The sequence below is a fragment of the Apodemus sylvaticus genome, chromosome 18 (genome assembly GCF_947179515.1).
Source record: "Apodemus sylvaticus chromosome 18, mApoSyl1.1, whole genome shotgun sequence".
NCBI classification, from domain to species: domain Eukaryota; kingdom Metazoa; phylum Chordata; class Mammalia; order Rodentia; family Muridae; genus Apodemus; species Apodemus sylvaticus.
The window spans coordinates 60,876,217-60,889,611 of record NC_067489.1 but is presented as its reverse complement, the minus strand read 5'-3'; the positions used below and the strand labels follow the sequence as shown (position 1 = coordinate 60,889,611).

Sequence of the window (13,395 nt, the reverse complement as noted above, 5' to 3'; positions counted from 1 at the left end):
GAATGGATACAGAAAACGTTGTTCATTTAAACAATGGAATGCTACTCAGTTATAAAGAATTAGGACTTCCTGAGTTTTGCAGGCAAATGCATGGAACTAGAAAATAGTATCCTGAGTGAGGTAACTCAGACCCAAAAGGGCATGGATTTTGTGTACTCACTAATAAGTGGATATTAGCCAAAAAAAGAAAAAAAGAGAGAGAGAGAGAGAGAAATACGTAATACCCAAGATACAGTCACAGAACTCAAAAAGGTCAAGCTGAAGTGCCCAAGTGAGGACACCTCAATCCCACTTGGGAGGGAGAACAAAGCAATCACAAATGGGGAGGAAGGAAGGGATTAGGGAGGGAAAATAGATAGGTGGGAAATGAGGGGAGGGGAGGGGACCTGACTTAAGACCAGCAGAAAGAATGGAAACAGGCAGCCTCAGAAGACAGGAGGTTGGAGGGGACCATTCAGAATGTACCAGAGACCTGGGAGGTGAGAGACTCTCAGGACTCAAATGGAGGGACCTTAGATGGGATGCAGGACAGTAGGGAGAGAGAGCTTATAGAGCCCACCTCCAGCAGGAAGACAGGGCATCAAATGAGGAAGAGGGGCCTTCATACAGTCACAACTCTGACCCATAATTTTTCTTGTCTGCAAGAATTACAGGAATGGAATTGCAAAGAATCCTGAGGATGAGAAGGTCCAGCAACAGGCCCAAAGTCAGATCCAGCTCAAGGGGAAGTTCCAAGACCTGATCTAGAATGACTGTACTCTGGAAGACCCAACAAGCAGCTGAATCAGATGCACGTATTTGTACCCATCCAATGGACAGAAGCAGCTGACCTCTCTTGTCGAATTAGGGAAAGAAGCTGAGGAGAAGGGTGAGCCTGAAGGAGGTCCAGCAGTCTCAGTTAATATGGAACCCCAATATCCTCACACACTGGACCATCAAACAGGCAGCATGCACAAGGTGATAGGAATCCTTCAACACACATACAGCGGAGGACTACTGGGTCTGTGTTTATTCAGAGATGATGTACCTAACCCTCAAGAGACTGGAGGCCCCAGGGAGTTTAAAGTTCAGGTAGGGTGGAGGTATGAGATATGGAACAATCAGAGGGTGGATGGGGGGTAGGAATAAAATATGAAGTATAAATAAATAAATAAATAAATAAATAAATGAAGGAAGGAAGGAAGGAAGGAATAAAGAGTGGGACTGGAGCACATCTGAGTCTTTTGCCTTTGCTTGGGTCCCTTTCCCCATTATTGGGTTGCTTGGTCCAGTCTTCATATGAGGATTTGAGTCTAGACATTGTGTGTTTTTTTGTAATTTGTTTTGCCATGTTAGGGTGATATCACTGGGAAACCTGCTCCTTTTCTTTAATGGGAAAAAAAGAGGAAAATTGGATTTGGGGGAGAGGGGAAGTATAGTAGGGAAGTGAAAAAAGTGGAGGGAGGGGAAAGCATGTTTGGAATATAATATATGAAATGTTCATATATATTTAGAATATATGGATATGCATAAAATATATTAAGATCAATTATAATTATCATTATACATATAATAATAATGAAATATTGATATATGACATATAATATATGAAACATGGGCTATAACACGAAATGTATCATTTATCTGTCTAACTATCCATCTGTTTATCTATCTGCTATCATATGTATCAATATTTCCTTACTAAAAGCTACATTTAAAAAATTACTAATGAAAACCACAAAAAAACCTGTTCAGATTTTTCTGTTAGAATACTTTTCCTACATGTATGGAATCAGTTGATTAAATTTCATGTAGGTAGTCACATCAATTCTTGAATGTTTAATGCACAATTTGACACTTCTGCTGATTCTTAAATTTAGCATTGTTCAAATCTCTTTTATACTTAAAAACTTTAAAAATGTGAACATGATATTAGAACAGTAAAACAGACATTATATTCTTCAAAGGCTGAGGTAATAAAAGTAAGTACAATGACTTTCCAAATGTTCATAAATTTTGCTAATGGACTTTAATACAGTCTGTCTTTGTTGGATTAATATTGATTTTATGTTGCTGTTTCCCTAGGGTTATTTATGTAAGCAATAAAACTTTCAGAAGAATGAGCTGTGACTCACCTAGGAGCTTCTTTATCCCTTGTCGCTTCTGAATACTGCTGAGCTCAGTGTGGCAAGGTGGGTCTGTAAGGACATTAAACACAGTACTTCAAGGATGTTGTAAATCAATCAGTGCCCCTGTAAGCCATCAGCTTCAGGCAAGTCTTTTAATCATGTTAAGACTCATGCTACTCATGATACTAACATTTTACATGAATAGCACATGGATGCTACTCATCCTTCTATTGTCATGGTTTCATTTGGATACATACATGTAGCTATAACATAATAGACATGAACAGAAATATATACTTACAAATACACAACCGAGTATAGTAATTTAGCAAGTTCTAGCTTATGGTAGAACTTTCTGATATTTCTTGGAATGATGTAAATTTGATGAAAACCAAAAATAACATAGTTATATATGATGGAATATACTCCCTTTTTTACACCTGCCATATAAAATCCAGTTGATTGCTGACTAAAGAATGAACTCATTTCCCTTTCATTTAACATGGGTCATAGGATAATAGAAAGATGATTTTTCAGTACAAAATATTATATGCAAAAGATACTGCTTTTTCCCAGTAATACTGAACATTTATCCATTATTTTATTGTAAAATGTTAGTATCATATCTTGTTCTTTCTAGTTTACAAAGTCTTCAACTGTGTAATTAATTTTTAAAAAAATGATATAATATACATTTTATAAGTCATGTTTCAAAAAACCCTAGAGTACTAAAGTCAATTTGTAAGTATATATTATGTATATATTTATAATCAGTGATTAAATGAACATATGTACAGATAATTTTAATATTCTATATAGGTATAATCAATATGCATTATTAAAGTTTAATATTAAAATACTTGTTCAAAGGTTAAATGAATATCACCAGAAAAAAATGTGCAGTCTTTTTGTCCTTGAGATAGGTAGAGACAGGAAAGAATTATAACTGTCAAGGTACACTAAAATATCAAAATAATCCTTATTGTTCTCATGGTCCCAGAAGCAAGGGAACATATACAATACAATTCAAATAATTTAAAATGTTTTACTATGACAATTGCAAAATAACTTTATTTTTAAAAGGCATAGTGGAAAGAAAGAAAAAATAATGTTCATAAGCTGTATATGTTCTATATCAGTATGTGAGGCCAAAAATATTCCATCTAAGAAAATAAAATTGAAAAAAAAAAGTAATTTGTTTTTAGAAGCTTACTAACTACTTGATGGTAGTTTACCTTTAAATTGATGAAATTTAACTTTTCCTTAAAATAAAGAATATATATCAAGATATCCTGATATATCCCATAACAATTTTTGTATTATCATCTTACTGCCATGGCATTAGCCAAGTTTTCCGATTTTATTAAAAATACTCCTTTAATGTGCTGTAAGGAAAATTAATTTATTTTATTTTTAGTCTACAAGTATGGAAATCTGTTCTTATATGTACTTGAAATCCTAGCCTCATTTGAATGTGTTTTTAAAAATATTTCATCTTTCAAACTAAACTTTTACTAATTTAAATTCAAACAAACTTTCAGATAATATTAAGTATTCCTTTCCCCACTTCAGGATCATCATATCCACATTTCACTCTCAGGTTCAAAGAAGCCAGCTATGTAGATTATATATGTATGCTCCTGTGTGTGTAATTTTCAGTGTTCATTAATAAACATGAAAGACATAACAATTAACAAACCCCAAATGGCAAATGTTAAAACAGAGAAAAAATGTGAATGAGCACATTTTAATAATAGTATACTTGAATTTACTATCTTACTCTTAAATTGCACTAGCTATCAATGGCTAGAATGTCATGTGAGGGACTGTCTCATTACATAGAATCCATATGTAATAAAGTCAGAAATGTGTATTCACAAATGTGTGCAGTTTAAAACATTTAATGAAGCATTTCAACTTTATATTTTTTGGCTTTTTTCATCAAAAATAGATTTTTTATTAAATAAAATATTTCAGATTATTATTTCCATGCTACTATATCCTTTGAGACTCTTCCAACTTCTCCAGTCACCCAAATTCTTTTCACTTAAAGTGATTTACAGATAGGTAAGGCCACCTCTGAGCTAAATCTGTATTACATTCACTTCTTATCAATGTACAAGAAATAATTTCCTCCCTAATTTTTGAACTATTACTAAATGAACACGATTGAGTTAGCAAAGCAATTTTTATAATTTCATATGAGGTATGATAATAATTGCTGTAGTTTAAATACCTTATCCATTTTTATGCTTTTATCAAGTGTGGAAAGTATTTCAGTAATAGCTCTACCATATCAACCTTGTTTCCAGTTTATTCCACTAGAATTCTCATATTCTCCTTAGTTTTCCACATATTTAACATAATGTGAAGATGTTTAGGTGCTTTTCCCTGCATGTATTTAATACATAACATTCATTCTGGAAGTATGATCCTAAATTTAAGCTCCATTTTTGTCTCAATTAGATGTAGAGGCATTGGAAGAGGGTATCTGAGAGGGGTTGAAAAAGGAGAAAAAAGGGATACGTGATATGATTCTATTTTAATTAAAAATCTATAACTTATTTTAAAAGGTATACAAAGAACACAATTGTTTTTAACCTTTGTCTCACTTCTGTCAGAGCTTTAGAATACTCTCTCACTAGCAAATTTTTAACAAGCTAAAAACTACTTCGGAATGATTGAAAGACTAAGTAATTTTGAACATAAAATGAGTAAAAATAACTTCACAGTGAATGCATGGTTCATGCAACTCATTTAATAAGATCACAAAATTGAACATTAAAACTCCACAGTATAGTGATAAAAAACCCATTATTTTACACTGTGGGCAAAGCAGATAGTAAATTAATTTCAATGATTACTTTTAATATCTATGTTCTCATATCTCTGTGTGCTGCTTGCTGGTTCATAATGGAACTATAATGAAATACATTAATATAAAATATTAATTACTATTTTCCATCATATTTAGAATATTTGTATCTTTACCACAATTATTTTGTTCAATATAGTGCCTATTTGTTCTTTCATTAAATATTCAAATTAGAAAAAGTACTATCATGACTGAAACACTGGATAGTATTAATATGTTTTATTATGAGGGAAAAGATAAAATTTGAAATGCAGGCCAACTAGTTCCATCACAGAAGCCTCATCTTTTACCTTGTTGTCTCTGGAAGCAGTAACACCATTCATTGTTAGATATCAAACTGTCTTTGTACGTGTCACAGGAATTGAAGAAGGCCTTGGTGCACTGCTCATTCTTATCAAGGTATATGCTCCCAAGCTCTGACTGGTCCAATAGCAGGTCATAGTTTGTATCAAGTCTATTAAACATCCAGCCAAGTGAATCCTTGCAAATTGGCAAAATACTGGTATCAAATCCTACAGGCAAAAAAAAAAAAAGAGAATAAGTTCATATGCAAGGTATCATCATCAGAAATTCAATAAAATCAACAAAGTGTGGAAGAGCAGAGGGAAAGTACTAGGTAGTCAGAAAATCAAAAATTTTAACTTCAATTTGGGAAACTTTTTCAACATCCATTAGCTATAAAAATATATATCTCTTGTTATGAGGATTAATTAACCAAATAAAATCTGTTCACAATCAGTTATCATTCAATGGAATGTGGTAATGCAATTATATACTATTTATGCTAGTCACTGTTAATTCTTCTCAGATATTACATCATCATAAATTGTTATTATTTAATAACAAAAGCTGCTGAAACTCATTTCCATATGGAGAAATGAAGAATAATATTTCTATACAGACATTACTGATGTATACTACATAATAGGTTTTATGTTGTCATATGTTGGTAAATACAATCTTGAATGTAGCATTAAACACAAAATTGTTAACAAAAGAAAGAAGAGCTATGATGCAATATTACTCATTCTGACTTCAGCTCTTCTTGTGGTGAGTTTTCAAAATTACAAATGTGCTATAATGGGAGGCATTGGGGTGTGCTAGAGGATAGTGGCCTCATGAAATGGCAGGACTGAGCAGTATGAGAGCTACATGCTGATACACATGCATCATCTATTAACTTCACTAAAGCAATCAGTCCTTATATTTCATATAATGCCACCAATGATTTAAATCATTAAAATATTTCCCACAAATATACAAAGATATAGGTCCTCGAACTAGAGTTAGGATGTGAGTCCTTGCTTCTAGGAGAAATGAAGTAACACAGAAGCTAATTAAAAGCCAATTATGAGCTATTAAAGGCTGAGGAATACCATAAAAATAAGTAACTTATGTAATCTAACTAAAGTTCAACCCCTATGATGCACATCTTCCTGCAGGCTCAGCGAAAGATCTAAAAGAAGACAAGGCATGAAAATAGGCAGAAATAGCAAATTGAGTATCAGAGATGGATTCGGAAAAATGATAAAGGTACATTCATCTACTTGCCTTTTATGTCCTTTAAAATGCGTTAATTTCTTTAAAAAAGAGATAAAGAAATATACTTCTCAACTTCATTCATAGAACATGGGGAAAATTAAAATAATGCTATCACTAGGAAAAACTAGGAAGAATATCTTGAGTAATAAACTTTAAAGCTCAAAACGCTGAGCAGGGCGACAGTCTCTCAGAAAAGGAAAGAAATCTAGGGAAGAGTGAGATGTCAAAGACCACAGAGAACCTGTGAACCATTGCCACACAGCTTTAGTAATAGTAGTAGTAGTAGTAGTAGTAGTAGTAGTAGTAGTCATAGTATTTAAATAGACAAAGTTAGAAGGAATATATGGCATAGAAAAAATAACTTAGGAAAGGACTCCCCAACTAATGTTCTTTACGTAATCACAGAGAAGAATCTTAAAAGAACATAAAACTTGACAGATACTAAGTGGATAAATCCCTAATAAAAACTTGAGACATTATAATTAAATTTACTTTAAACAAATGATGAGAAGGAATATTTTTAAGCAGCTAGATGCAAAGTCCATTTTCCCATACAGGAGAAGTTCTATGTTTGTGGGCCATGAACTACACATTATATATATATATATATATATATATATATATATATATATATATATATATATATATATATATATATATCAGATATCCTGTATATGAGATGTTTGCATTAGGATTCATAACAGTAGCAAAATTAAAGCTATAAAGTAGCAATGGAGTAAAATTATAATTAGAGGTAACCACAACTTGAGAAACTGCATTACAGAATCACTGCATTCAAAGCCCATACCTAAGCATAACAAAAGCAACATACAGCAAACCAATAGCCAACATCAAACTAAAAGGAGAGAAACTTGAAGCACTCACTCTAAAATCAGGGTCAAAACAAGGCTGTCCATTCTCTCCATACCTATTAAGTATAGTATAAGTATTATAATATAAAATTATAATTAAATTATTTATAATTAAATTATTTTAAATTAAATTATCATAATAAAATTATAACATATATAATTATAGTATTATAGAATTAGGCAAAATATGGAGATTAAAGTGATACAAATTGGAAAGGAGGAAGTCAAGATATTACTATTTGCAGATGATATGAAAATATGAATAAGCAACCCCAAAAAATCATGAGCAAACTCCTACAGGTGATAAAAACTTCAGCAAAGTGGCTGCATATAAAATTAACTCAAACAAATCAGTAGCTTTCCTCTACTCAAAGGATAAATAGGCTGAAGAAGAAATTAGGGAAATGACACCCTTCACAATAGTCAAAATAATATAAAATATCTTAGTGTGACTCTAGCCAAGCAAGTTAAAGATCTGTATGTCAATAACTTTAAGTCACTAAAGAAATAAATGACAGAAGACTTCATAAGATGGAAAAACTCCCGTGTTCATGGATTGGCAGTATTAACATAGTAAAATGTCCATCTTACTGAAAGCAATCTACAGATTCAATGCAATCCCTATTAAAATCCAAGCTCAATTCTTCACAGAGATAGAAAGAGCAATTCTCAAATTAATCTGGAATAACAAAAGACCAAGGATAACAAAAACCATTCTCAATAATAAAAGAACTTGAAGGGGAATCACTATCCCTGTCCTCAAGCTATATTACAGAGCAATAGTAATAAAAACTGCATGGTGTTGGTACAGGGATAGGTAGGTAGATCAATGGAATAGAATTGAAGACCCAGAAATTAACCCACATACCTATGGTCACATGGTGTTTGACAAAGGAGATAAAAGCATTTGGTAGAAAAAATGTTCAATATCATTAGTCATCAGGGAACTGCAAATCAAAACAATTTTGGGATTCCACCTTACACCAGTCAGAATGAATAAGATCATAAACTCCTGTGACAGAAGATACTGGCGAGGATGTGGAGAAAGAAGAACACTCCTCCATTCCTGGTGGAATTGCAAGCTGGTACAAGCACTCTGCAAATCACTTTGGCAGATTCTCAGAAAAACGGAGGACCCAGCTATACCACTCCTGGGCATATACCCAAAATATTCTCCAACATATAAAAAGGACACATCCTACACTGTGCTCATTGTAGCCTTATTTATAATTGTCAGGAGCTGTGGAAAACCCAGATATCTCTCAGAAGAGGAATGAAGACAGAAAATGTGATGCATTTCCACAATGGAGTACTACTCAGCTATTAAAAACAATGAATTCATGAAATTAACACGACAAATATATGGAACTAGAAAATATCATCCTGAATGAGGTAACCCAGTCAAAAATGAACACACATCGTATGTACTCACTGATAAGTGGATATTGGCCAAAAGAAGCTTGGAATAGACAAGGTACAACTCACAGACCATGTAAAATCCAAGAATAGGGAAGATCAAAGTGTGGATGCTTCAATCCTACTCAGAGAGGGGAAGAAAATAATCAAAGGAGGTGGAGTGAGTGATCTTGGAGGGAAAGAGGAGGGGGAGACAAATGGGGGGTGCAGGATCAGGTATGGGAGGATATGGGTGGAAGAAGCACAGAGGTTCAGGAAATTGAACAGTGGGTATAGCAGTGGGGGATGGGGAAGTAAGGGTAACCACTACAATGTCCAACATACCAGGGACACAAGAGGTTCCCAGTATACAACAGGGATGACATTAGACAAAATATCCAACAAAGGAGAGATAGAACTTGTAGAGACCATATCCAGTGGATAGATATGGCCCCAGGTTGAGGGATGGGGCCACTCACCCATCTCAAAAATATTAATCCAGAATTGCTCTTGTCAAAAAGAAATGCAGGGACACATAGTGGAGCAGAGACTGAAGGAAAGACCATCAGAGATTGCCCAACCTAGAGATCCATCCCCTCTTCAGACATCAAACACAGACACTATTGTTGATGCCAAGAAGTGCTTCCTGACAGGAGCTTAGTATAGCATTCTCCTAAGAGGCTGTGCCAGAGCCTGACCAGATGCAGATGCAGTTAGCCAACTATTGGAATAAGCAAGGAGCCCTCATTGAGGAGTCTTAGGACAGACTAAAGGAGCTGAACCCCACAGGAAGAACAACAATATCAACCAAAGACCCTCCAAATCTCCCAGGAACTAAACTAACAACCAAAGAATACACAAGGAGGGATCTATGGCTCTAGCCACATACATAGCAGAGGATGGCCTTGTTGGGAACTGATGGGAGGGAAGCCCCTTGGACAAGAGCCTCTTGTGGAGACACAATGATCCAAAGTAGGGGATTGATAGGGCATTGAGTCAGGAGTGGTGGATGGATGAAGAAGCAGAGGGTACAGGGTTATAGGGGCCTTAACTTGGAAGGAGGCTCACATTTGAAATGTGAATAAATAAAATAACCAATAAAATAAAAAAAGTGTTGCACCATTAAAATGTTTGAGAACCATTGCTACAGAGAAACAAGGATATAATAATATAGGTCTGAAATAAAACTATATGAGGCAGATACAAAAGACTGCAATTGATTTCAGGCAAAAAGAAAGTAAGTCTCTCAGCACAAAACTATGATCCAGTGACAAGATATTCAAAGAAAGATAGGATGATTTATTCTAAAACAACAAAATTTTTATTCAAAAGAATTTGCATCATACAGTTTGAAATATAAATTTTTCAGATAGAATAATAATACATTATAAGGGCAAAAAACTGTATCTCTGTTTAAAAGAAATGAAATGAAGACACAGCATACAAACATTATTTAAAGCCTATAAATCAATATTGAACTCATATTATTTGTTTATAGTATATGAAAACAAATATAAGAAAATTTCTTTATATCTATCTGATTCTCTCTCTCTTTCTCTTTCTCTCTCTCTGTCTCTGTCTCTCTCCTTTCTCTGCTTGTGTGTATTTGTGTGTGTGTGTGTTTGTGTGTGTGTGTGCGTGTGTGTGTGTGTGTAAAGTCAGAAGTTAACTTGAGATTAATTTTTCCACCATATTGCTGGTAATCAAATTCATGTCATCAGGCTTGGAAGAATGCTTCTTCATCCAGTGACCAATCATACTTTTAAAAATGGGAGTTTAAAGCCTTATAATATATATTCAATAAAAAATACATGATTTAGTGTATGTATTAGTCAACTTTTTCTCAACTTGACACAAGTTAGTCTTAGCTTAGAAGATTATTTCTCAATTGGTGAACTGAGAAAATGCCTTTATCAAATCACCTATAGTCAAATCTTTAAGATATTATCTTTATTAATGACCTATGTAGCAAAGCCCAACCGATCAGGAACATGTTGTCTTGGGCATGTTGTCCTGTATAAGAAAACAAGCTGAAGATGTGGTGGCAAATGCCTTCATCCTAGCACTTGGGAAGCAGAGGTAGGAAAATCTCAATGAGTTTCATGCCAGCCTCATCTACAGAGTGAGTTCCAAGACAGCCAGGGCTCTGTTATACAAAGAAACCCTGCCTCAGGAAACCAAAGGGATAAAAAAAAGGAAAAACAAAAAAGGAAATAAAAGGAAGGTTAAGCAAGCCATGGGAGTAAGCTAATAAGCAACATCTTCTGTAGATCTGGGTCAGGCTCTGCCTCCTTGAGATTTTTCCTTAAATTCCTATCTCAACTTCCCTTAACAGACTGTGGCTCAGGATACAAAAGTCAAATAAATGCTCTCCTCCCTAAGTTGCTTTTGTCATAACATTTATCATAGCATCAGAACAGTAAAATTAATAAAATATGACATATAAATTTGTTCATCATCAGTACACCAAACTATAATTCAAGTAAATAATAAAACACATTTGATTGGCCCCAAAACAGGTACCTCCAAGAAAAAATGGGGAAAAAAAAGAAGAAAAATTTAAAAATAAAATAGAATTGTACTATAAGGGGACATACTACAATTAAATCATATAGGTAATTAAATTAAATATAAATAAACATATAAAATACTGCTAAATTTCATTTAAAAGAGTAAAATTTCTCTGTATATTGCACTTAAAATCATAGCGTAAAATTAGCATTAATAAAAGTCAGCTTCAGGTCTAATGAATGCTACTTGATGAAAGGGAGTGCCAGATGATGACAAAGATTTAACAAGTAGACCTGATGATTCTCACTATGTAGAGTATCTGTAATGAATATTCAAAATGCCTGAGACAACTTATAAAAGCACTGAGAATAGACCAATTCATAGGTACAGCTTAGGATTTCAACATTCTTCTGTAAATAAATGATAAAAAGTGGATATAAGATTAATGACCACACCGTGATCTGATAAAAAAAAAAAGTCATGTATCAGCAGTATCACAACAATAGAGAAAAGTATCAAAAACATATGCAGAATTATATTAGAACACAGGGACTATATTGTGCATTAAGACTGTTACAGAAAGAAATATAAGAAACATATTTAAATACCTTAAAAATAAAATCTATCCAGAACATAAACACAAATTAAGTGGTTTCAAATACAGTAGTTTAACATAGTAGGAAAATAGGTGTTAGACTTCTATCTCATACTAAATAATTCCTGGACATATTTGAATATATAAACACAAACAAATAATACAATTAGAACTTTTTTTCATCTTTAGTTTGTGTTTAAGTGCATGATTGTGTATGGATATACACAAGTGAATGTGATCCCCATGGAGACCAGAGTCATCTCATCTCCCTGGAGCTGGAATCAAAGAGAGAGGGCTTGTAGACCACCCAATGTGGTACAAGGAGTCAAACTTTGGTCTTCTGTAAGAGTAGTGTAAGAGATGCTCTTAAACATAGCACCATCATCGCTATTTTTTTAAGCAAGACTCTTACAAATATGATAAGATACTCCAAAGTTTCCATTAAAATGTACTTCCAAAGTAATGATGGTTGAAATTGATATGAAAGAATATGATATAGATTGAAGTAATATGATCGAATTAGATACATATAATATGCAACCACAACACACTTGTGCCTATAGGCTTGTATTTCTAGTTCTTGATCTTCAGTTGGTGGAACTTTCTTAAATGATTAGTAGTTGTGGCATGGTTAGAGAAGCCACTTAGGTAATTTCGGGGGTTTCTAAAATCTAGGCCAGACCCAGTGACCTTCTTGCTACCTATTATCTCCCAATCAGGATGTAGCTTTCAGCTTCTCCAGCACCAGGCCTGCCCACTGGCAACCACACTCCCCTCCATCATGATAATTCACTACTCCACTCATAAAACACTTTCTTCTATAAGTTGTTTTGGTTATGGTTTCAATTCATAGCAATAGAACACTGACTAATGTAACACTGTATAATGCATGAATTCATTTTTGCAAAAAAGCAGCCTATGAGAATACATATATTGTACAAAATTCTATGTGGTTAGCCTGTGGTGGACATCTATTTTTACCCTACACTGAGTGAATGCATGATGTTAGTAAATAATATAAGAATTCTCTTCATATACTTTAGTGCACAGTTAGAATATAGATAACCAAAACGAAATGTGAATATGTAATACTAAATACATTATTTCTTCCTGTGACATATTGAAAATGATTTAACATTAATTTCTCAAAGGAATTATCATAAAATAATTGTTGTTTATTGCCTTGCATTTGGTTCAAGGAAAGCCATGTTGTATAGAATCATTTGATTTTGCATTAACCCTCTACAAATCATTATAATTTTTAATTGTTTGGTTTATGCATAATTTATTATACATCTCCTTTGGTTTTAGCTACTAATTATTGAACATTTCAAGATACCTAGTAGTCAAATATTCCATATATTTCTGAAGCTATAGTTTGCCTAATTCATGTTTGCTATTATCACAAGAGTAAGAAGAAATTTCAGAGTTGTTTTAGTTTTTATTCTCCTAGTTTCTAGAGATGATGAAAAGTCAGGTATATTTTTAGATATTTTC

At 33.5% G+C, this 13,395-nt stretch overlaps 1 protein-coding gene across 5 annotated transcripts in view; it reads right to left on the bottom strand.

Annotated features, from left to right (window-relative positions):
- Spock3 (SPARC (osteonectin), cwcv and kazal like domains proteoglycan 3) overlaps positions 1–13,395 on the bottom strand; it is a 436,085-nt gene that overhangs the window by 17,028 nt on the left and 405,662 nt on the right. For all 5 annotated transcript variants that reach the window (XM_052162253.1, XM_052162254.1, XM_052162255.1 and 2 more), the window contains 2 exons: positions 5,274–5,495; positions 2,115–2,177 (listed from right to left, as the gene is read on the bottom strand). In XM_052162253.1, the coding sequence (XP_052018213.1) occupies positions 2,115–2,177; positions 5,274–5,495 (285 nt within the window). The remainder of the gene's footprint in view (positions 1–2,114; positions 2,178–5,273; positions 5,496–13,395) is intronic.